The 23,884-nt window shown below is 55.5% G+C and overlaps 1 protein-coding gene across 1 annotated transcript in view; it reads right to left on the bottom strand.

Annotated features, from left to right (window-relative positions):
- Nucleotides 1-23,884, bottom strand: part of OBSCN (obscurin, cytoskeletal calmodulin and titin-interacting RhoGEF) — a gene marked incomplete at both ends in the record, with an annotated part of 178,879 nt that overhangs the window by 50,085 nt on the left and 104,910 nt on the right. The window contains 18 exons of the mRNA XM_079915848.1: nt 2,674-2,749; nt 2,921-3,117; nt 3,439-3,711; nt 4,332-4,604; nt 4,707-4,973; nt 5,187-5,453; nt 6,163-6,426; nt 6,746-7,009; nt 7,565-7,828; nt 8,151-8,414; nt 8,737-9,000; nt 9,320-9,583; nt 10,139-10,402; nt 10,725-10,988; nt 19,804-20,070; nt 21,041-21,307; nt 21,738-22,010; nt 23,560-23,826. Of these exons, the coding sequence (XP_079771974.1) occupies nt 2,674-2,749; nt 2,921-3,117; nt 3,439-3,711; nt 4,332-4,604; nt 4,707-4,973; nt 5,187-5,453; nt 6,163-6,426; nt 6,746-7,009; nt 7,565-7,828; nt 8,151-8,414; nt 8,737-9,000; nt 9,320-9,583; nt 10,139-10,402; nt 10,725-10,988; nt 19,804-20,070; nt 21,041-21,307; nt 21,738-22,010; nt 23,560-23,826 (4,539 nt within the window). The remainder of the gene's footprint in view (nt 1-2,673; nt 2,750-2,920; nt 3,118-3,438; nt 3,712-4,331; nt 4,605-4,706; nt 4,974-5,186; nt 5,454-6,162; nt 6,427-6,745; nt 7,010-7,564; nt 7,829-8,150; nt 8,415-8,736; nt 9,001-9,319; nt 9,584-10,138; nt 10,403-10,724; nt 10,989-19,803; nt 20,071-21,040; nt 21,308-21,737; nt 22,011-23,559; nt 23,827-23,884) is intronic.

Genomic DNA, 23,884 nt, shown 5'->3' with positions numbered 1-23,884 from the left:
CCCTGGGAGCCCGCAGGAAGCGTGCAGGGGCAGCAGGGGCAGAAGCTCCAGCATAGGGCAGGGTTCCATCGGCTGGTACCTTTGACCAACAACTTGGCCCTGGAGACCAAGGGCCCTGCCCGGAAGGTGATGGTGCCTGAGTCAGCAACCCCCAGGCCTGAGAGCGTGAGAGAATGGAAGGTCCCATCACGCACGGAGATGGCACTCTGGGGGCTGTCCTGCAGCAGGGTCCCATCCAGCCACCAGTGGGCCTCCGGCCCACCTGCACGGGACACCTCACAGGAGAACGTGGCCACCTCCCCCGCAAAGACGTCCACGTTCTGTAAGCCACGTACCAGGCACGGTGCTGCCTCTGTGCAAGAGGGTGAAAGGAGGGGAGCTGGGGGTACCCTGGGTCTGTGGGGCCACCCTGAGGTCCACCATGCTGAAGGCAGCCTGGGGCTGGGGTCTAGAAATCTACCCAGGCCAGCTGGCACACCTTGCTCACAGAATGAGACATGAAGACCACCCATAGCCTGTGGAAAGCCAGCTCAGGCCCCCTGCACCTCACAGCCCCCTTCAGAACATGTTCGGTTTCATCAAAGGAGACCAATGACCTGCATCTCACCCTTTTCAGAAGGCAGAATTGACAAGCCCCAAGTCCCATGGCTGCCATCTTTATGGGGTTCGGTGTGGGATAGAGAGGTCATGGGGTTCACCTCTCTGAGATGGAGGGGGTCTGCTCAGGAAGTGAGCCTTCCTTCCTGGGAGTATGGAAGCAGATGCTTCTCCCATCCCCAGAGGGCCATTTGTCCAGATGTCCCCTAAGGTCCCTTTGGCCCTAAGATTCTGGGGCCCTAATGCAAAATGGCAATTTCCCCTGACCTGTAACACAGCGGGGCGTGAGCCCAGGGGGTTTCCCAGATGCCTGCACACCCACCCCAGCCAGGCTCTCCCTCAGAAGCCCTCCACGTCCCTCCTAGGCATGCACAATCAACTCTCTAGTCCCAGGCCCACACCAGCCCCTCCATGTTCTCCCAAGAGCGCACATCTAACTGTATCCCCAACCTTCTCCACCAGCTCCCCATTCCCATCTTCAGCACAGTTCCCAAGCTTCCCTGTATCCCACCAACCACCCATCTGCACAAGCTCATGCTCATGGCTCTCTGCCTGAAGCCATACCTGCTGTCTGTACATGAGCCAGTTTGCCCCAGCTGGGGACACCGGGTTGAGAGGGGCCAAGGCACTTCCCTCAGTGGGATCTGCAAGACCCAACCGAGCTCCATGCTGCCTCTCACAGACACCCACTCTGATGAATACATGAGGCCCCTCCTGGCCTGACTCTGCTCAGGACACACAGGATACTGCCCCTTCCCATCACTCAACTTGAGGGCACTGCACTCTGGAGACTTTCCCAGCCCCACAGGCCACATGAAGACTCGAGGTGGGGACACCTGGGACTCAGGACACACTGTCTCCATGTACAACTCCCCCAGCAGACTGGGGACTCACTGAGGGGAGAGCTGCAAATGGCCCCTCTCGAGGTAGATAGTAAATATATGATGGACAGACAGTGGATGGATGAGTGGATGGATGGGTGAGTGGATAGATGGGTGAATGGATGGTGGATGGATGGACAGATAATGGATAAATGATGGCTGGCTGGATGGCTGAATGGTAGATGGATAAACGGATGGATAGGTGGATGAATGGGTAGATGGTGGACAGATGGATGAATGGATGGACATAGGGATGGATGGTAGTAGAATGATGGTTAGATGGATGGATGGTGGATGGATGGATGATTGATGGTGAATAGATGGTGGACAGATGGGTAGATGCTAGATGCATGGGGAGATGGTGGCTCCATGGATGGATAGACGGATGAATTAATGATGGATAGATGGTGGATGGATAAATGTATTGATGGTAGATAATAGTGGGTGGATGGATGGATGGACGATGGATGGTGGATGAATGGATGGATGCTGAATAAATGGATGGACGGATGGATCGAAGGATGGATGGAATAGAGGGGTGGATGGATGCATGCATGCATAGATGGATGGGTAAATGGTGGATGGGTTGATGGCCAGTGGATGGTAGATGGACAGGACCAGTATGAGAACCAGGAGTAGGACAGCAAGGGAGGGTCTCTCATGGCCAGGTATCCAGAGATGACTAACTCTGGGGACAAGGTATAACAAGTTGAAGGTCCTTAAATCCTATTTGCTTGTCTGGGCTCAGGTACACTATGCCCCAAACCACTCACGTGTCACAGGTGTGCTATTGTATCAACATCTGGGAGCCTGTCAGGTATGCAGGTGTGTGTAAATGTGGACAAGAGCACACAAACCTGCATCACAAGGAGTAGCTATATGGAGGGTACAAGTCCAGAAGGCCCTGCCTCCATCTCAGTGCCCAGGTCCCCAGCAGCCAGACTCCCCATCTCCCCTCCTACACACAGCACTGATCCCACACAAGGACCCAACATACACCAGAATTTCTCAGGCTTATCTTCACTAGCCCACCTCCAGTGGCTTTAGTGGTCAAGAGTGGAAAACTGTCACCCCACAGCAAGATCACTGCTGGAAGGCTCAGGTTTCTGGCCTTACCACCTGCCAACGGTTCCTTGAGTAGGGAAACATGGACACCTACAAGCAGGAAGGCTGGGTGTAGGAGGGGGCTGCCCACCTGTGACCTTCAGCTGGGCCTCTGAGCGACATGAGCCCACTTGGAAACTGATGGTTCCGGCATCTTCAGGGGTCACCTGTGGAAGCAGAGATGGGGGCATCAGCCCAGCAGTGCCATTTCAACCACCTCTACTTTGCAAGTCCCCAGCCCATTTCCACTGGAGTTGAAACCTTCCCTCTCCCACCCCTGGCGGATGGGAAGGCCCCTGGATGCATTGCGGGGCACAGGCAGGTCTGGGGAACACCACCTTGTGCAGGGTGAGCAAGTGGAGTGTGCCATGCTCCACCGTGATGTCGTTCATCTCGTTGGCCTGCAGGGGCACCCCTCCCAGGGCCCAGTGGGCCTCCTGGCCCAAGGCCCTTGACAGTCGGCACTGGAAGTGGGCGTCCTGGCCCTCGCTGAGCTGCACATCCTGCAGGGACTCCAGGATGGTCACCTCAGGGGCTGCATGGGTTGGGGGTGGGGTAGAGGCATGGCATCAGCCTCCGTGTCTGGGATGCCCCTCCCCCACCATCAGGAGCACCTCCCAGTCCCCAGGGTCTGCCCCCAGCACCCCTGCCCCAATCCCCGAAGACAAGCACACTGGGCACCACTCTACCCCAACATCTTGGGTCACCCCAGAATCACTCATTCACCACCAGTTCCCCACCCTCCAAGGCAGGAAACCTTGTCATCTATCACTCTCCCTTGACAGGGCCTGGCCCAAGGAGGACCTGGATGTTCTGGCCCCAAGCGCAGTGAGCAGTGAGGCCCAGCTCCTGCTACCTGTGACGGTGAGCTGGGCAGAGGACGTGTGGAGGCCCACGCGGAAGGAGACAGTGCCCGCATCCTCAGGAGTCACGCTCTTCAGCCGCAGTGTGTGGGTGCGGCCCCCCCGCACGGCCACTTCTGTCACCTCACTGCTCTGCAGTGGCAGGCCCTGGAGGCGCCACTCCACATCCCCGAACCCAGCCCGCGACACTTCACAGCTGAACTCTGCTTCCCCGTCGGCCTGCACCTCGGTGTCAACCAGGCCCCGCACAATGGTCACCTCAGGCTCTGGAGTGTGGGCAAAGGGGGCCTTTACCAGCCAGGTCAGAGCACCTGGGCCAAGCTCCCGTGCCCCCCGCCCCAACTCACCTCCAGGAAGCCCTCCCAGGCACTCTCGTGCTCTTCTCCTGCCACACAGCCTCTATCTGCCCCACGTGAGATTCATCACCCAGCTGGCTCACAACACAGCTCCCTACCACGACACTGAGCTACTGGGGACAGAGCTTGGGCTGGGGGCACCTCTGTCTGGAGGAAGCGGGCAAGGGACTGTGGGGTGGTGGGCTGCTTTCGTTCCTTCCCCCACCTGTGGCCAGCCCTGCCCTGGCTGGGACACCAGGGAGGCAAGACCTTCAGGACAGACAGGCAGGAGCTCACAGAGGGTGGCCCAGGCCAGGCTGCCCCACCTGCTGGCAGGGGCGGGAGGCAGGGCAGTGTTTAGGGCTACGGTTTCCTCACCGTCGACGCTCTTTTCTAGGGGCGCCAGCTCCAGAGTGGTGCAGAGAAAGCTTGTAACCCCAGGGGTCTTACAGCCACCCCAGAACAGCACCCGGCAACAGGGGGTACCGTGGTGGGCCAGGTGTGCCCCCAAGGCAGCTATGTGGGGAGTGGGTGTGGCAGGGAGGGCTCACCTTTGACTGTGAGGGAGGCCAAGGTTTTCTGGCTGCCCACCATGCAGGTGTACTCGCCCGTGTCCTTGGCCTCAAGTCCGTGGATCAGCAGCTCACACGTGGCCCCCTTGCATCGCATCTCATACTTGGGACTCCCTTGCAGTTCCACACCCTCCTTGAGCCACAGCACGGGGGCCCCCGGCTCTGAGTCATTCAGCTGGCAGCACAGCCGGGCCACACCACCCGCCTCCTGCTCTGCACTCTGCAGCTCCGTCTTAAACGTGGGCCTAGGGGCTGGGGGGTCAGGGAGGGGCTCTTAGGGCTGCTCCTCAAGGCGCCTGCCAGCTCCATGGGGGCTGAGGGGCCGGGGGAGGCCAGGGGCCCTGGGAAGCTCACCGCGGACAGAGAGGCTGGCAGTGCTCTGTGCGTGGCCTGTGTCGCAGGTGTAGGGGCCAGCATCCTCCTGCTCAGCACCGTGCACCAGCAGCTCAGCGGCTGTGCCCTCCAGCACCATCTGGTACTTGGCACAGGGCAAGAGCTGCAGGTAGCCCTTGCGCCACTCCACACTGGCACCTGCCCGGCTCAGTTCACAGCGCAGGTGTGCCGTTGCACCCTCGTCTACCTCCTGGGCCTGCAGCTCCCGAAGGAACCTCACGGGTGCAACTACAGGGGTGAGGGAGAATATGAGGGCAGGTGCAGGAGCAGCTATGAGGGCAGCGGGGCCCAAAGGCGTGCAGCTAAGGCGGAGGGGTAGCGGGGGAAAGAGCTTCAGGCCAGGTCTGCCCCGTGTTGCACGCGTGAGCCCATGTCACCTCCAGGGTGGAGGTGCGGCCCTGACAATCTCCCACAGTACGTGGGGCCAGCCTTGGGGCCCACCTGTGACGGTGAGGGTGGCGCTGGTGGCCTGGGAGCCGCAGGTGCAGGTGTATTCTCCAGTGTCCTCCCGGCGCAAGTCCCGAAACACCAGCTCCGCCACGTGGCCCCGCTGCTGTGGCTCCCAGCGCTCGTCAACCTGCAGCTCCAGGCCACCCTTACTCCAGACCACAGCGGCGCTAGGCTCAGACAGCTCACACCGCAGGCTGGCTGAGGTGCCCTCCTCAGCCTGCAGGCTCTGCAGTGGCTTCCTGAACACCACCTGTGGGGCTGTGGGGTGGGGGTCAGTGGGTGGAGGGGAGAGAGAAGGTCAGCCCCGAGGCTGGTGCCCAGACACCCAGCCAGGAGACTGGCACCCCAAAACCCAGTCCGACCCACCCAGGGCCTAGGCCAGTTGTGGCCTGTGGCTTCACCCCAGCTGCCCGACCTGCCCAAAGCACCCAATGCCACCGGCTCCTGAAGGCTGTGGGTAGAAGTGGAGTCATGGGCCTGGGTCCACTCTAAGGGGAAGGAGGGACTGAACTGGGGGCTATGAGAGGAGCTCTGGATCTGACCCAGGCTATTCTCATGCTGATCTCCACCCAGGAAGCCCACAGACAGGCCTGTATCCCTCCAGGTCATCAAGGTGGGGGCAGGGGGATCTCCTTGGACCCCTAGGGCGGGGCCATGACTGTCAGATCCTGACTAGAGGCTTTGGGGTATAAGGAGAGAGTTGACTGCATTATGACGGGTGGAGGGAGGGGAATAAGGTGGGAGTTCTTTCCCTACGGCAAGCGTAAGCCACGTGAGGTCATTTGGCTGGAGATCAGTACGCAGACACAAGGACACTGAACAGAGCTCTAACGGGGGAGCACAAGGGTGACATAAAGAAACTGCACATGGCACAGAGGAGGCAAGCACTCATGGGGGGGCCAGTGTGGGCACAAGGGACAAGGGCACAAGTACAGGCTCCCAAGTAAGTCCACAGGGCCATCTTTACCCCTAATGGTCAGCGTGGCAGAGGTCCTCTCCTGCCCGCACACACAAGAGTACTCCCCAGCGTCCGCCATAACCAGGCCATGAATCTCCAGCTCACATACGGCCCCGTCCTGCCTCAGGCTCACTCTGTCCCCGGCTCTGAGGGTCTCGGGCCCCTTCCTCCACTCCACGGGGGCTGCCTTGCTCAGTTCACAGTGCAGCATGACCATGGCCCCTTCCATGGCCTCTTCCTTCCTCAGACCCTTTGTGAACTTGGCAGGAAGGCCTGGAGATGGTCAGAAACAAACACTATCACCCTCTCTGAACACACAGAAGAACTAGGACGTGCACAGTACATAGGGGACACAAAACCCAACTGGACACCGACCACCTGATGGGTGTGCCCAGTACACACTGTGGACTGTGACTTTTAAAGGTCCAACCTGTACATGTGCCACACAACAGACAGGGACCATGACAGGGACAATAAAAGAATTATGGAAGGAAAAGGATAGTGAGATAGCTGGGTAGAAAAGGAAACTGAGAGCAGAGAGGTGATGGGGAGCCACCAAATGCCAGTCCACGTGGTCACATGTGGTCTTTACCCCTGACGGTGAGCGTGGCTGATGTCTTCTCCTGCCCGCACACACACGAGTACTCCCCAGCATCCTCCACGGTCAGGCCACGGATCTCCAGCTCACACACGGCCCCATCCTGCCTCAGGCTCACTCTGTCTCCAGCTCTGAGGGTCTCAGGCCCCTTCCTCCACTCCACAGGGGCTGCCTTGCTCAGCTCGCAGTGCAGTGTGGCCGTGGCCCCTTCTATGGTCTCCTCCTTCCTCAGACCCTTTGTGAACTTGGTGGGAAGGGCTGGGAAAGTCAGAAAGACACAAACACTATAACACTCTCTAAAGGCACAGATTAGACAGGACGTGGACATCACAGAGAAGACACAAAACACAACTGGACATGGGCAATGTGCTGGGTGTGCCAAGCACACGCTGTGGACTGGGGCTTCCCTCGGCCCAGTCCGTTCAATGTGTGGCTGTGACACCTTCCGCAGACTCCTCAGCCCACATGTTTGTACGAATCTGCTGGGCAGGGCTAGAGAGGGTTGGACGGTGTGGGGAACATCAGATTCTCCGGAGATTACTGGGGAACAGCACATGCCTGGATGGAGTAAAAGACACAGACACTAACAGGAAACAGGACAGAACGTGCAGTGACATGAGGGGTGGAAAGTAGCTCAGATGCTGGTTGCTCGTGGTTCACACAACAGCCCAGAAGGAGGAAGGAATTCCGTGGAGTTATGGGAAGAGGGTGGCACTGAAACAAGGGAGGTAGGGAGGATAAGTGCAGGGTGATGCCATGAAGTCAATAATCGGACAACAAAACACAGCTCTGCTTGGCCACATGGGTCTTTACCCCTGACAGTGAGTGTGGATGAGGTTTTCTCCTGACCACACACACACGAGTACTCCCCGGCATCTGCCACAACTAGGTCACGGATCTCCAGCTCACACACGGCCCCGTCCTGCCTCAGGCTCACTCTGTCCCTGGCTCTGAGGGTCTCGGGACCCTTCCTCCACTCCACAGGGGCTGCCTTGTTCAGCTCACAGCGCAGCGTGGCTGTGGCCCCTTCCATGGCCTCTTCCTTCTTCATACCCTTTGTGAACTTGGCAGGCAGGCCTGGAGATGGTCAGAAAACACAAACACTATCACCTTCTTTGAACACACAGAAGAATCAGGACATGCACAGTACATACAGGACACAAAACCCAACTGGACATTGACCACCTGATGGGTGTACCCAGTACACACGGTGGACTGTGACATTTAAAGGTCCAACCTGTACATGTGCCACACAACAGACAGGGACCATGACAGGGACAATAAGAGAATTATGGAAGGAAAAGGATAGTGAGACAGCAGAGTAGAAAAGGAAACTGAGAGCAGAGAGGTGATGGGCAGCCACCAAATGCCAGTCCACGTGGTCACATGTGGTCTTTACCCCTGACGGTGAGCGTGGCTGATGTCTTCTCCTGCCCACACACACACGAGTACTCCCCAGCATCCTCCACGGTCAGGCCACGGATCTCCAGCTCACACACGGCCCCGTCCTGCCTCAGGCTCACTCTGTCCCTGGCTCTGAGGGTCTCGGGACCCTTCCTCCACTCCACAGGGGCTGCCTTGTTCAGCTCACAGCGCAGCGTGGCTGTGGCCCCTTCCATGGCCTCTTCCTTCTTCATACCCTTTGTGAACTTGGCAGGCAGGCCTGGAGATGGTCAGAAAACACAAACACTATCACCTTCTTTGAACACACAGAAGAATCAGGACATGCACAGTACATACAGGACACAAAACCCAACTGGACATTGACCACCTGATGGGTGTACCCAGTACACACGGTGGACTATGACTCTTAAAGGTCCAACCTGTACATGTGCCACACAACAGACAGGGACCATGACAGGGACAATAAGAGAATTATGGAAGGAAAAGGATAGTGAGACAGCAGAGTAGAAAAGGAAACTGAGAGCAGAGAGGTGATGGGCAGCCACCAAATGCCAGTCCACGTGGTCACATGTGGTCTTTACCCCTGACGGTGAGCGTGGCTGATGTCTTCTCCTGCCCGCACACACACGAGTACTCCCCAGCATCCTCCACAGTCAGGCCATGGATCTCCAGCTCACACACGGCTCCATCCTGCCTCAGGCTCACTCTGTCCCCGGCTCTGAGGGTCTCGGGACCCTTCCTCCATTCCACGGGGGCTGTCTTACTCAGTTCACAGTGCAGCATGACCATGGCCCCTTCCATGGCCTCTTCCTTCCTCAGACCCTTTGTGAACTTGGCAGGCAGGCCTGGAGATGGTCAGAAACAAACACTATCACACTCTCTGAACACACAGAAGAACTAGGACGTGCACAGTACATAGGGGACACAAAACCCAACTGGACACTGACCACCTGATGGGTATGCCCAGTAGACACTGTGGACTGTGACTTTTACAGGTCCAACCTGTACATGTGCCACACAACAGACAAGGACCACGACAGGGACAATAAAAGAATTATGGAAGGAAAAGGATAGTGAGATAGCTGGGTAGAAAAGGAAACTGAGAGCAGAGAGGTGATGGGCAGCCACCAAATGCCAGTCCACGTGGTCACATGTGGTCTTTACCCCTGACGGTGAGCGTGGCTGATGTCTTCTCCTGCCCGCACACACACGAGTACTCCCCAGCATCCTCCACGGTCAGGCCACATATCTCCAGCTCACACACGGCCCCATCCTGCCTCAGGCTCACTCTGTCTCCAGCTCTGAGGGTCTCAGGCCCCTTCCTCCACTCCACAGGGGCTGCCTTGCTCAGCTCGCAGTGCAGTGTGGCCGTGGCCCCTTCTATGGCCTCCTCCTTCCTCAAACCCTTTGTGAACTTGGTGGGAAGGGCTGGGAAAGTCAGAAAGACACAAACACTATAACACTCTCTAAAGGCACAGATTAGACAGGACGTGGACATCACAGAGAAGACACAAAACACAACTGGACACGGGCAATGTGCTGGGTGTGCCAAGCACACGCTGTGGACTGGGGCTTCCCTCGGCCCAGTCCGTTCAATGTGTGGCTGTGACACCTTCCGCAGACTCCTCAGCCCACATGTTTGTACGAATCTGCTGGGCAGGGCTAGAGAGGGTTGGACGGTGTGGGGAACATCAGATTCTCCGGAGATTACTGGGGAACAGCACATGCCTGGATGGAGTAAAAGACACAGACACTAACAGGAAACAGGACAGAACGTGCAGTGACATGAGGGGTGGAAAGTAGCTCAGATGCTGGTTGCTCGTGGTTCACACAACAGCCCAGAAGGAGGAAGGAATTCCGTGGAGTTATGGGAAGAGGGTGGCACTGAAACAAGGGAGGTAGGGAGGATAAGTGCAGGGTGATGCCATGAAGTCAATAATCGGACAACAAAACACAGCTCTGCTTGGCCACATGGGTCTTTACCCCTGACAGTGAGTGTGGATGAGGTTTTCTCCTGACCACACACACACGAGTACTCCCCGGCATCTGCCACAACTAGGTCACGGATCTCCAGCTCACACACGGCCCCGTCCTGCCTCAGGCTCACTCTGTCCCTGGCTCTGAGGGTCTCGGGACCCTTCCTCCACTCCACAGGGGCTGCCTTGTTCAGCTCACAGCGCAGCGTGGCTGTGGCCCCTTCCATGGCCTCTTCCTTCTTCATACCCTTTGTGAACTTGGCAGGCAGGCCTGGAGATGGTCAGAAAACACAAACACTATCACCCTCTTTGAACACACAGAAGAATCAGGACATGCACAGTACATACAGGACACAAAACCCAACTGGACATTGACCACCTGATGGGTGTACCCAGTACACACGGTGGACTGTGACATTTAAAGGTCCAACCTGTACATGTGCCACACAGCAGACAGGGACCATGACAGGGACAATGAAAGAATTATGGAAGGAAAAGGATAGTGAGACACAATAGTAGAAAAGGAAACTGAGAGCAGAGAGGTGATGGGCAGCCACCAAATGCCAGTCCACGTGGTCACATGTGGTCTTTACCCCTGACGGTGAGTGTGGCTGATGTCCTCTCCTGCCCGCACACACATGAGTACTCCCCAGCATCCTCCACGGTCAGACCACGGATCTCCAGCTCACACATGGCTCCATCCTGCCTCAGGCTCACTCTGTCTCCAGCTCTGAGGGTCTCAGGTCCCTTCTTCCACTCCACAGCAGCTTCCTTGCTCAGCTCACAGTGCAGCGTGGCCGTGGTCCCTTCCGTGGCCTCCTTGCTTCTCAGTCTTCCTATGAACTCAGCAGGTAGGGCTGGGCAGGGTCAGATGAACACAGAACATCAGAGTCTCAGGAGAACTTTGGAGACATGACAGGACAGAGGAAAAAACAGACTCCAACAGGACAGCAGGACAGAACCTGCAGTGACACGAGGGGTAGGAAGTAGCTCAGAGCTGGTTTCTCATGGTTCATACAACAGCCCAGGAAGGAGGACGGAATTCCATGGAGTTATAGGAAGAGGGTGACACTGAGACAAGGAGGGTGGATGGGATGAGTGCAGGGGGAAACCAGGAAGTCAATAATTGGACACCAAAAGACAGCTCTGCTTGGCCACACGGGTCTTTACCCCTGACGGTGAGCATGGCTGAGGTTTTCTCCTGCCCACACACGCATGAGTACTCCCCAGCATCTGCCACAACCAGGCCACAGATCTCCATCTCACACATGGCTCCGTCCTGCCTCAGCCTCACTCTGTCCCCAGCTCTGAGGGCCTTGGGCCCCTTCCTCCACTCCACCGGGGCTTCCTTGCTCAGCTCACAGTGCAGTATGGCAGTGGCCCCTTCTGTGGCCTCCTTGGTCTTCAGATCTTGGATGAACCGAGCAGGTAGGGCTGCAGAGGGTTAGATGGACAGAAACCATCAACCCCTCAAAAGGACTGGGCGTATGACCGGAACATTCAGGGTGAGAACAGAAGCAGCAATGTGGAGGACATGTGAAGAGACAGACCAATGCATATATGACAGTGTGATCATCTTGCATCTTTCCCAGTGAGGTGCAGGGTGGCAGGGGAATGGTTCCATCCAGGCCTCTTGTCTTCTCAGAGCGCATCTGTCCTACCTATACCCATTCATACTGTCTAAGCGCTGACCTCGTCTGCACCCAGAGTACGAACCAGGCTCCTCCAGCTCATACATGCAACAATGCAATGTACATCTCTCCTGGGAGAACCCCCAGAAGGCATCTTCCAGTCATGACATCAAGTGCCCCACTGACATCCCTCAGTTGTGCTCCCCACCCCAGGTAGAGTGTCAATCCAAGCACTGCCCACATCTGGGCTCACTGCATGCCTTCCCTGCCCACACCAGGCCCCACCTCATCCACTTCGCACATTCCTTTCCTTACCCCACTGGACTTGCACTCTCCTAGCTCAGGTCTCCTAGACCCTAATGGATTCTAGCTGTGGCCTTCTAACCATGCCCCAAGCCCTCCAACCTGCAGTCTTCTCCTCCATCCCAACTCCAGGAAGAGTGTGAGCTTCACAAGTTATAGCTGACCAGAGCCCACCCTGGTTACAACCTGTTGTGGGGTGAATCGTGTCCCTCAGAAATCATATGTTGGAGCCCTAACCCCCAGGACCACAGAATGTAGATGTATTGGGGGATGTGGTCTTTAAAGAGGTGACTGAGGAAAAAGGAAGTCACTGAGGTGGAACCTAACCCAACATGACTGGTGTTCTTGTAAGGAGAGGATATTAGGACACAGATACACACACAGAGGGATGACCATGTGAGGACATGGAGAGAAGATGGCCGTCTACAAGCCAAGGAGAGAGGTCTCGAGGGAAACCAGCCTTGCCCACACCTTGATCTCAGACTTCCAACTCCTAGGACTGGGAGGAAAAAATTTTCTGATGTTTAAAGCCACTGTTATGTTGTTAAGCCATTCAGATTTTGGTACCAGGAGTGGGTCGCTACTGTAACAAATACCTAAAATTATGGAAGTAGCCTTGGAACTGGGTGATGGGTCGCAACTGGAAGAGTTCTGAGTGCATGTTAGATAAATTTAGATTGCCTTGAAGAGATTATGGGTAGAAATATTAATGCTAAAGGTGCTTCTGGTGAGGCCTCAGATGGAAATGAGAAATGTGTTATTGGAAACTGGAAGAAAGGCAATCCTTTAATAAGCAGCAAAGAATTTGGCTGAAACGTGTCCCAGAGTTTTGTGGAAGGTAGAACTTACAAGTGAACTTGGATATTTAGCTGAGGCGACTCGTAAGCCAAGCATTGAAGACGCAGACTGATTGCTCCTTGTTGCTTATGGTAAAATGTGAGAGAAAACTGAGTTATGTCAAAGAAGGAAGTATTTAAGCAAACGGAAACCAAAAGTTGAGGATTTAGAAATTTTCCAGCCCACTGAAATTGCAAAAAAATGAGAATGCCTGTTCTAGAGAGAATACCAAGGGTGTGGCTGGAAAATCATTCAGTAAAGAGATTATGAGTGTGAGTCCTGGATCCAATCAGCCACCTCAGCAAAGTCAGGACTAGAGATGGAATTATCCAGGAAGGCTGTGTGGAAGGCTCTTGTCTGAAAGCTTGGACTCCTGTGAATTGTAAAGAAGATCAACAAGGCTTTTGAGAATCTTATATCAGCAGAAACCCTGCCAGCCATGACTTAAATCAGACACGGAAGGGACAAAATGATGGAAGCTGGGATTTCTATAGGATGGGTCAATACAGCTATCCGGCTGGGAACATGTGCTATCCTTCAAAGTTGGGAAGAATAACCCCAATGGCAATTCAGAGGTCAGCAGGGATGCCACTGCATCCATGGTCCCAGAGGGCCACGCCACCTCTGTCCAGGACCAAGGGGGTGAGGTCACCACTCTGGTGGGTCCAGAGACAGAGCATTGAGCCAGAGGATCATTCTCCAGCCTTAAAATCTAGCAGAATCTGTCCTACTAGATGCTGGGTTTCTGTGAAACCAGTGGCCTCTTTCTTCTTTCCTATTTCTCTCTTTTGCAATGGGAATATCTATCCCATGCCTGTTCCACTGAAGTGTTTTGGAAACGTATAACTTGTCTGATTTCACAGGTTCACAGCTGGAGAGGAATTTTGCCTCAGGATGAATCGTAACTCTAGTCTCACACATACTTGATTTAGATGAGATTTAGATTAGATTTTTGACTTAGCTTGACACTGGAATGGGTTAAAACTTTTGGGTTTGGGGGATGAGGTAAATGTACTCTGCATGTGAAAAGAACATGCATTTTGGGGGACAAGATGACAGAGTATTATGGACTGAATCATGTCTCCCCTCAAATTCATATGTTGAAGCCTTAACCCCCAAGAACTCAGAATGTGAATTTATTTGGAAATAAGGTCTTTTTAGAGGTAATTAAGGATAGAATGGGGTCACGGGCGGGGGGGGGGTACTAATTCAATCTGACTTATAAGTGTCCTTATAAGAAGAGGAGATTAGAACACAGGAACACACAGGGGATGCCCAGGTGAGGACAAAGGGAGAATACAGCTGTCTACAAGCCAAGCAGAGAAGCCTCAAAAGAAACCAACCCTGCAGATACCTTGGTCTTGGACTTCCAGCCTCCAGGACTGTGAAACAATAAATGTGTGCTGTTAAGTCACCTATATGTGGTATTTGTTATACAGCCCAAGCTTTCTGAGACAGAGCTCTTCAGAGCCTCCACACAATCACCAAGGTCAATCAAATGCTGTTACCACACACAGGAGGGCCTGGCCTGTCTGGCCACCTGCTCCCTGAGCCCCTCAATGCTGCACCTCAGTCTTTCTGTGCACATCCGTCACTAACATGAATGACTCCACTCCACACCTGAGGTCGAGACCCCATGCATACCCACAGCCCCAGCCACGTGCCAGTGGCCCAGAGCAGCTCTCCTGGACCATGATGCCTCCCTGGGGGTGTCCTCACACCACCTGCCCCTTGGGTCTGTACCCGCAAGGTCTAGACAGGGCTGGCCAGTGCGTTTTGTGAGATGGATCAGACAGACGGTGACTGTAACCCTAAGACGACAGTGACGTTGGGAGAGCACAGAACAGGTGGCAGAGAGAAGTCATTCAGGTGGTCACATGCAGTCTTTACCCCTGATGGCCAGTGTGGCAGAAGTCCTCTCCTGCCCGCACACACACGAGTACTCCCCGGAGTCTGCCACAACCAGGCCATGTATCTGCAGCTCACACTTGGCCCCATCCTGCTTCAGGCTCACTCTGTCCCCAGGTTTGAGGGTCTCGGGCCCCTTCCTCCACTCCACAGGGGCCGCCTTGCTCAGCTCACAGCGCAGGGTGGCTGTAGCCCCTTCCATGGCTTCTTCATTCTTCAGACCCTTTGTGAACTTGGCAGGCAGGGCTGGTCAGAAAGACACACACACAATCACACTCTGTGAGCACACACAAAAGGCAGGATGTGAACAACACAGAGGAAGCACAAAACCCAAGCACACATGGGCCATGTGCTGGGTGTGCCGAGGACACACTGTGGTTGGTGGCTTCCCTCAGCCCAGCCCCTTCTGTGGACTCCTCAGGCCTAATACTTTGTATTAACCTAGCAGGCAGGGCTGAGAAGGGTCAGAATGACATGGAGACCATCGGAATCTCTGGAGAAGTTTGGGGGCAGAATGTGACAGGATGGAGGAAAAGACACAGACTCCAACAGGACAACAGGACAGTACCAGTGGTGACACGAGGGGTGGGAAGTGGCTTAATTGCTGGTTTCTTCTGGTTCATACAACAGCCCAGGAAGGTGGAAGGGATTCCACTGCCTTATGGAAAAAAGGTGGCACCGAGACAGGGAGAGAACGTGGAATGAATGCAGATGGATGCAATGAAGTCAATAACTGAACACCAAAATATGGCTCTGCTTGATCACACGTGGTCTTTACCCCTGACAGTGGGCATGGCCAAGGTCCTCTCCTGCCCGCATACACACAAGTACTCCCCAGCATCCATCATAGCCAGGCCATGATCTCCAGCTCCCACACAGCCCCACCCTGCCTCAGGCTCCCTCTATTTCCATCTCAGAGGGTCTCGGGGCCCTTCCTCCAATCCACAGGGGCCATCTTGCTCAGCTCACGGCACAATATGTCCATGGTCCCTTCTGTGGCCTCTTCATTCCTCAGACCCTTTGTGAACTTGGCAGGCAGGGCTGAGGAAAGCTAAGAAGTCACTGAGAACATCAGACTCTCTCAGGGGACTCTGTGTCCAGGACACCACAAAAACCACACAAACTGCAAAAGAGCACAGTACGAACAAGTGGACAAATGCACAGATGGTGATGGAGGCAAATGCCCCAGAGGGAACAGAGAACACAAAGCACTGGACATGACATCTACTGGACAGGGAAACAGGAGCCATGAGACAGCTGGGGGAATCCAGTTGAAAAGATACAGAAAGCCACAGGATCCAACAGGGGAGGTGGTGACATGGAAACAAGTCCATTTGGCCTCACGTGGTCTTTACCCCTGACAGTGAGCGTGGCTGAGGTCCTCTCCTGCCCGCACACACACGAGTACTCCCCAGTGTCCGCCACAGCCAGGCCACGGATCTCCAGCTCACACACGGCCCCGTCCTGCTTCAGGCTCACTCTGTCCCCGGCTCTGAGGATCTCGGGCCCCTTCCTCCACTCCACGGGGGCCGTCTTGCTCAGCTCGCAGCGCAGTGTGGCCGTGGTCCCTTCTGTGGCCTCCTCCTTCCTCAGACCCTTTGTGAATTTGGTGGGCAGGGCTGGGCAGGGTCAGAGTGACACAGAAAACATCAGACTCTCTGGAGACTTTCGGGAGATCAGGATGTGGACACTTGACAATAAAACACTCACACTTTGGAGCAAATAAGGAATAAAAGCTTGGACCCACAGACACATGGGTAGGTGGCAGTGCATGGGGGCAGAGGACAGACTAGGCTGAGCCCATCTAGATACAAACCAGCAAGGAAATGGAATCCTCAGTGAGGACCTCATGACATGGACAGACACATAGAAATGGCCACAGTGCCCACAGGATGGATGGAAAGGGACAGTAATCAGAAGGGATGTCCTCTCAGCATCTTCCATGGCCCATCCTGCCTCAGAGTGTATCTGATGCCAGATTCAAGGGCCCAGACCCCTTCCCCCACTCTACATGCCAGGCTGCCCAGCTTACACCACACCATGGCTGTGGCCCCCTCCAGGCCTCATTTCTTAGCAATTTTATGATCTTGAGGGATATACCTGGGGACGGAGACACAAAGAGAGCTACCTAAACTTTCCCACGAGTTTGCACCAGCACTCCCGCCTTGTCAACTCCTGCTGCTGCTGGGGCCAGAGCCCCGGCATGACTGGGCCTGAACAGGACTGACAGAGCTAGGAACACCACAGCTATAAGGGAAGCCGAAGCCACCCTCCTCCTGGCCTGTCGTCCTGGAGTAGGTGTCCTTGGGACCTGCATACTCTTAAAAGCAGCTCTCTTGGGCTGCTTGCAGCTGGTCAACTTGGGTCCTCCGCTCCTTGGCCACTGGTGGTGCCTCGTGCAGTGCAAGCTGCTCTTGACTGTGAGATAGGCCTCCAGGCCCACATCCCCTGTGGTCTCCTGGTGGGTCTGAACAGCGTGAGTGCCCAGTGTCTCTGCGCTGGAGACGCTGCACTCCATTCATGAAGTTCAAGGTGGCATGGTGGCCTGGCCTCTCCCCAAAGATTTGCGTATCTGTGCACATGACGGCCCTGCCCAGCCTCCAGAACCCTCTTCAGGGTCCACCTTGTCTTGTGAGCATGGTCCAACAGGGCCCAGGATGTGAGGCCCCTGTGCACCTACAGAGCTGTCCTTCCTTCTGCGCTGAGATGCCCCCGGGCCCCTTCATCAATGTTGCTCACAGGACCCTCTTAGGACATGGTGGGTGGCCTCATCCTCTGTCCCATCTGCTACCCCCACAGGAAGTGCCTAGGCCCTCACTAGGGCAGGCCCCTGAGGACCTGGACCCCCAGCACAGGGAGCTGACCGAGCCACACCACAGCAAAGCCCCATCCTGAGTCCTCATCTCTGAGGGTCTCAGGCCCCTTCCACCACTGCATGGGGCTGCCTTGCTCAGCTCACAACACAGCACGAATGTGGACATGGCTCCTCCCATAGCCTGCTCACGCTTCATAACTTTTTTGAATTGGCTGGTCAGGCCTGGGGAAGGTCAGACGGACACATAGACTGATGGACTCTGGAGCTTGCAGACAAGGAATGGGCCACAGACACCATGCTGGCCACACAAGCACCCGTTGGAAGGGGGGCCCCGAGGGGACACCAGGCAAAATGCCCACAGTGGGCTGCTCTGATGCAAGGGGACTCCCACTACCCCGCTTCAAGGATATCCACCCAGCTGGCCGTCTTCCACCCCACAAAGGAAGTGGCTCTACTGGCCCCTAAACACATGGGCCAGCCCTCCTGCTCTAGCTGACTGTGCCCCACCCTCAAACTGTGACCTCTCATCCCATGTCCCAGCCACAGGTCACCACGACACGCCTGATGGACCCCCTTCTGTGGCAGTTGCCTAGAGCCAGCTTACCTGCCACAGATGCCAGACAGGGACCCCAACGCCAGCACGGGTGTCCACCTGCCCTTCCTGACTCTGGCTCTGTGCCTCTGTGCAGCTCTTCCTGCCCCTCCTTCCTCTCCTTCCACAGTCAAGCACTGTCCATACCCACTTCACCTCCACCCTATCCCTACACCCAGCCTCACCTCTCCTAACCACCAGGAGCTGGACAACAGAACCTAGGACCTCCCATCATGGCTCTCCCATGGCCCAGCATGCATGTCCCAGCTTCCACCTCTTGACACCCCGTTTGACATCCCACCCTCGAGGGCCACGCTTTGATCGACTTCCTAGCTTCTCTCTTGGCATGCCCCCTCAAGAGGACCATACTTCCACTCTTGTACTGTGTGGGTGCCCTCCTTCTCTCCCTCAGGCATGAGCCCCTGAGAGCAGGGAGGACCATATTCTCTGCTCTTTATCTGAGACGAGCCTCACGGAAGCAGGTGCTGGGAGACTCGTGCTGCAGGAATGCAGGAGATGCACACAGAAGCGAAAGACTGTACACAGACAGGGCAGAGCTCAAGGACGTGATCAAGCCCTCAGACACGAAGCCACTGCTCCACGTGGCCACACACAGTCTTTACCCCTGACAGTCAGCCTGGCCGCTGTTCTCTCCTGCCCGCACACGCACAAGTACTCCCCGGCATCTGCCACAACCAGGTCACGGATCTCCAGCTCACACACGGCTCCGTCCTGCCTCAGGCTCACTCTGTCTCCAGCTCTGAGGGTCTCGGGCCCCTTCCTCCACTCCACAGGGGCTGCCTTGCTCAGCTCACAGCGCAGCATGGCCGTGGCCCCTTCCATGGCCTCTTCCTTCCTCAGACCCTTTGTGAACTTGGCAGGCAGGCCTGGAGATGGTCAGAAACACACAAACACTATCACGCTCTCTGAACACGCAGAAGAAACAGGACGTGGATAGCTCATAGAAGATACAAAACCTAACTGGACATGGACCACCTGATGGGTGTGCCCAGTACACACGGTGGACTGTGACATTTAAAGGTCCAACCTGTACATGTGCCACACAGCAGACAGGGAACATGACAGGGACAATGAAAGAATTATGGAAGGAAAAGGATAGTGAGACAGCAGAGTAGAAAAGGAAACTGAGAGCAGAGAGGTGATGGGGAGCCACCAAATGCCAGTCCACGTGGTCACATGTGGTCTTTACCCCTGACGGTGAGCGTGGCTGATGTCTTCTCCTGCCCGCACACACACGAGTACTCCCCAGCATCCTCCATGGTCAGGCCACGGATCTCCAGCTCACACACGGCTCCATCCTGCTTCAGGCTCACTCTGTCTCCAGCTCTGAGGGTCTCAGGTCCCTTCCTCCACTCCACAGGGGCTGCCTTGCTCAGCTCACAGTGCAGCGTGGCCGTGGTCCCTTCCGTGGCCTCCTTGCTTCTCAGTCTTCCTATGAACTCAGCAGGTAGGGCTGCAACAAGGTCCGATGGACACAGACATCATCTTCATCCCCCCACAAAGGATGAAAGGGGCTGTATGGAACCACATAGGGTCACATGGGCAGAGTGAGTAAGTATACTTACCCTGTACGGTGAGCCTGGCCGATGTTATCTGGTCCCTGAAGCAGCAGGAGTACTGCCCGCTGTCCTGAGGCCGCAGGTCCCGGATGAGCAGTTCCAGCATGGTACCCTCCTGCCGCAGGCTGTACTTGCCTCCAGGCTGCACAACCTCATCTCCACGACGCCACTCCACGGGCATGGCCACTGATGACAGCATGCAGTGTAGGGTGGCAGCACCACCCTCCAGTACCTCCATGTCCTTCAGCCCCTCTTCGAACCGCACTGGCTGAGCTGTGGACAGGCATGAGCTCAGCTCAGCCCTCACCCCGCTGCCTCCTACAGGGGTCTCCCCTGTGGTCAAGCATGGCTGAGAGCAGCAGCTGCAGGGTGCAGGCAGGCCCACCTCACTGTCTACACTGGGGGCTAGTGACGGTGACCTCAAGACCTCTGCCTCTCCAGAAGGGTGAGTCAAACAGCAGGAAACAGAGAAGGGTGGAGTGTTATGGGCTACATTGTGTCCCCCAAATTCATCTGTTGGAGCCCTAACCCTCAGGACCCAGAATGGGGCCGTATTTGGAGATGGGGGTCTTTAAAGAGAAGACTGAGGTAAAATTACGTCACTAGGGTGGGTCTTAATCCCACAGTATTGGTGTCCTTACAAGAAAAGGAGATTAGGACACAGACACACACAGAGGGATGACTGTGAAGACACAGGGAGAAGACAGCTATCTATACGCCAAGGAGAAAGGCCTCAGGAGAAGCCAGGCCTGCCAACACCTTGATCTCAGACTTCTAGTCTCCAGAACTGGGAGACAATAAACCGGGAGACACGTTTTTTTTATGCTACTCAGTCTGTGGTATTTGTTACCCGGAACCCGAGCTGACTGAGACAGATGGAGATGAGCCAAGCCAGGAGAAGGGAGACACGGTGACGTCAGAACACAAAACAAAGTTGGGAATGAAGTAAAAAAGAGATTGCTGGTCAGAAGACCGAGAGAGGGTGAGGGATGCTATCAGGAAAATCAGAGACCCAGAGATGGGCAGTAGGGAGCAGAGCGAGATGGGTGAACTGCTGGAAAGATACAGGTGGACAGAAGGAGCCTCAGAACAGCACCCCCCCACACACACACACACACATAGAGGGCAGAGATAGACAGGGTCAGATAGAGTCCTGGAGTCCCCCTTGCCCTTAGCAAGACAAGAAACAGGGGTGCCCAGAGTGCGGCTGGAGGCTGCCCAGCACCCCCCTCCAGGGGCTCACCATGGACCCTGACAACGGAGCTGCTCGAGGCACCACCAGCCTCACACTTGTAGCGCCCACCGTCCTGAATGGTGGTGTCAGTGATGACCAGTTGGGCTCGGCGGCCCTCATAGCTCAGACGGCACCGGGCCGACGGCCGCAGGGCCTTCCCGTCCTTGGTCCAGCACACAGGGTTGTCTAAAGCAGCAGTCTCACAGACCAGGGTCAGATCTTCCCCCTCCATGACTGTGGCATCTGTGAGCTCCCGGAGGAAAACACCTGGCTTCTCTGAAGACAGAGAGGGATGCATATGACACTTGTGGGCTCCTGCAGGAAAAGCCCCAGGTCTCACTGCAGACCAGGCAACACTCCTGGTCAGTGCCCACCTGTCCCCCTCAGTCTGGGCTGCAGACAGGGCTGCTGGGGGAACAGGACAGGCTCTGTGTGGCTCCACATACCAGAGGGGTGGGCCCAGCCTCTACACTGACCTTGAGCTCACCTCTGCATACCATGTGCAACAATGCATCTTGAAATAGCGCCACTCAGCCTCCCAAGCCCCGCTCCCTGGGATCCAAGGCCCCAGCCCATGGGAAGTCCATGGTGCCTTCTCTGTAAGCCCCAGGGCCTCACCCAGCGTGTGGCCAAGCCACTGTCTTGAGGTTGCATGCTTAGTCACACAGACTGGCCCCCACGACGGCACTGGGCACATGCAGCCTACCTATGACCTGCAAGGCAGCTGAGGTCCGCTGGTCGCCTGCCTCAAAATGGATGGTGCCTGAGTCCTTGAGGGCCAGCTGCCGCAGGGTGAGCACATGGTAGCCACCTGGCTGGACCTTGATCTCACTGAGTTTGCTGGCAGACAGTGGGGTTTTGTCCAAGAACCAGTGGACGGGCTTGTAGTCGGCAGGGGAGATACGGCAGCAGAAGGTGGCCGAGGAGCCCTCCTGCACCTCCAAGTCCTTCAGGTCCTCCGTGATGAGCACTTTCTGGCCTGCAGGGACACAAACAGGCATGTCAGTGACCCTCTGGCCAGCTGCCAAGGGAAACAGGGTGCTCCCAAGACCTGGGGTGGGCTCACGACAGAGATCGAGCAAATGACTGTAACGGGCTCCGAATGACAAAACATAAAACAGTAAGTGGGTCCGAGCTGAACTGTCCAAAAGTATTTGTTTTAGATCCATCAGTGAGCCCCAATCCACCTCTGGGGTCCTTCTGCAGAGCACACAAGGTGACCCACTGTAAGGCCCCTCCATTAAGCTGTGCTCCCTAACCTGTCTAGGCCAGTTATGCCTGTCACACAAATCACTTAACGCAATTAAATTTTGTATTAACAGAAGAACCGAGTGTGAAAAAAGATGCATGGCTACGATAACATTTAAATCAAATGCATTGGAGGACTGACAACGTGAATCGCTAGAAAACAAATGTTTTGCTGTTGTCTTAGGTATGGTGAAACCTTAGGAAGAAGTTATAAATATAGAGATAGATTGGCCGCCAGATTCCTTCTGCATTCACAGGTGTCTTGAAGCTATTGCACACCAGAAAGCATAGATAGCACATCAGGAGGGCGATGTACGCAAAAAGAGATACGGAATTCTGATTCGTGAACTGATACACAAAGAAAAGGCTCTGGCTGACACTATTAGACTGGTACAAGTCTGTGTGTTTTAAATGTTTTTAAAGACCATATGTTGTTATCATGGGACACTCTGACTTTTTTAAAGTATGAACATCTACTGGGTTGGCCGAAAAGTTCGTTCGGGTTTTTCGTAGCATCTTACGGAAAAACCTGAACGAACTTTTTGGCCAACCCAATACTTCATTAGATAGCGGTGCTTCTACTGCACTAACAAAATGTTTTCACTGAGCTCAGTGGATTCACTGTATTTCACTGAAAAAGAGAAAAAAATCAAGAGTGAGGCTTCTTTGTTATTCTTTTGGGTTTTTTTTCTGTGGAGAGACCCCCAGGAAGGACCTCCACCTGACTTCACCCTGGACACCGGCCCTGGGATCTGGAGGGCTGGGCTCAACCCTGCCCTGATGCCTACTTGTCCTACAACCCTGAACCAGCCAACAACCCCGAGTAGAGGCCCAGTCTCCCTATCTGCGAAGTGGGAGAGTGATAACCCTCACCCTGCCTGCCAGGTGAAAACTGCTGCTCCAACCTGAAAATTTCCCCGAGCAAGTCTCCTTCCACAGGAGCAGAGGTGGTACATCTGCATGTAAGTACATGCAGAGCTCATGCAGGGGCACACGCTGGAAGGGTTCCAGAAACATTCATCCAGCAAATGGAGGCACAAATAAACGAGGGCTGCTGACTCATTTACACAAGGCCCAGCTGGAAGGGCCAGAGACAAGACCACCCAGGACAACTCCCCTTGGAGATGGGGAAACCAAGGCTGGGTTTGTCTAGGGCCAGGCAGAGTTCTGATCTCTTCCCATCTCCAAGTCTACTTGAAACAAAGCTTACACCTGAGCACACCATGGGCCTTGAAATGTAGTGTGCAAATGAGAGCAACAGCACGGTGACCGGGCCTAACCTTTCACCAGGAGCCGAGCCTGGGACTGGGCCTGGCCAATGTCACAGGTGTAAGTGTCACTGTCCGCCTTCTCCAGGGCGCTGATGGTGAGCCTCAAGGCCAGGCCCTCCTGGCTGGGAGCATGCTTCTCCGAGGTTTGCAGCTCTGTGAGGCCCTTGCGCCAGGTCACTGAGGCCGCGGGGCGCTCCGTCTTGCAGGCAAACACAGCTGTGCCCTTCTCCTCTACCTGCAGGTCAGCCAGCTCCTCCGTGAACCGGTTTGGCTTTTCTGTGGGAGAATGGATGGGAGGGAGAGGCCTGTGCAGACCCCATGTAGGCCCTCAGGA

The sequence above is a fragment of the Stenella coeruleoalba genome, assembly GCF_951394435.1.
Source record: "Stenella coeruleoalba genome assembly, chromosome: 3".
Classification (NCBI taxonomy): Eukaryota; Metazoa; Chordata; class Mammalia; order Artiodactyla; family Delphinidae; genus Stenella; species Stenella coeruleoalba.
Note: the sequence above shows the minus strand (reverse complement) of the source record. Positions and strands in the feature narration are given on the sequence as shown.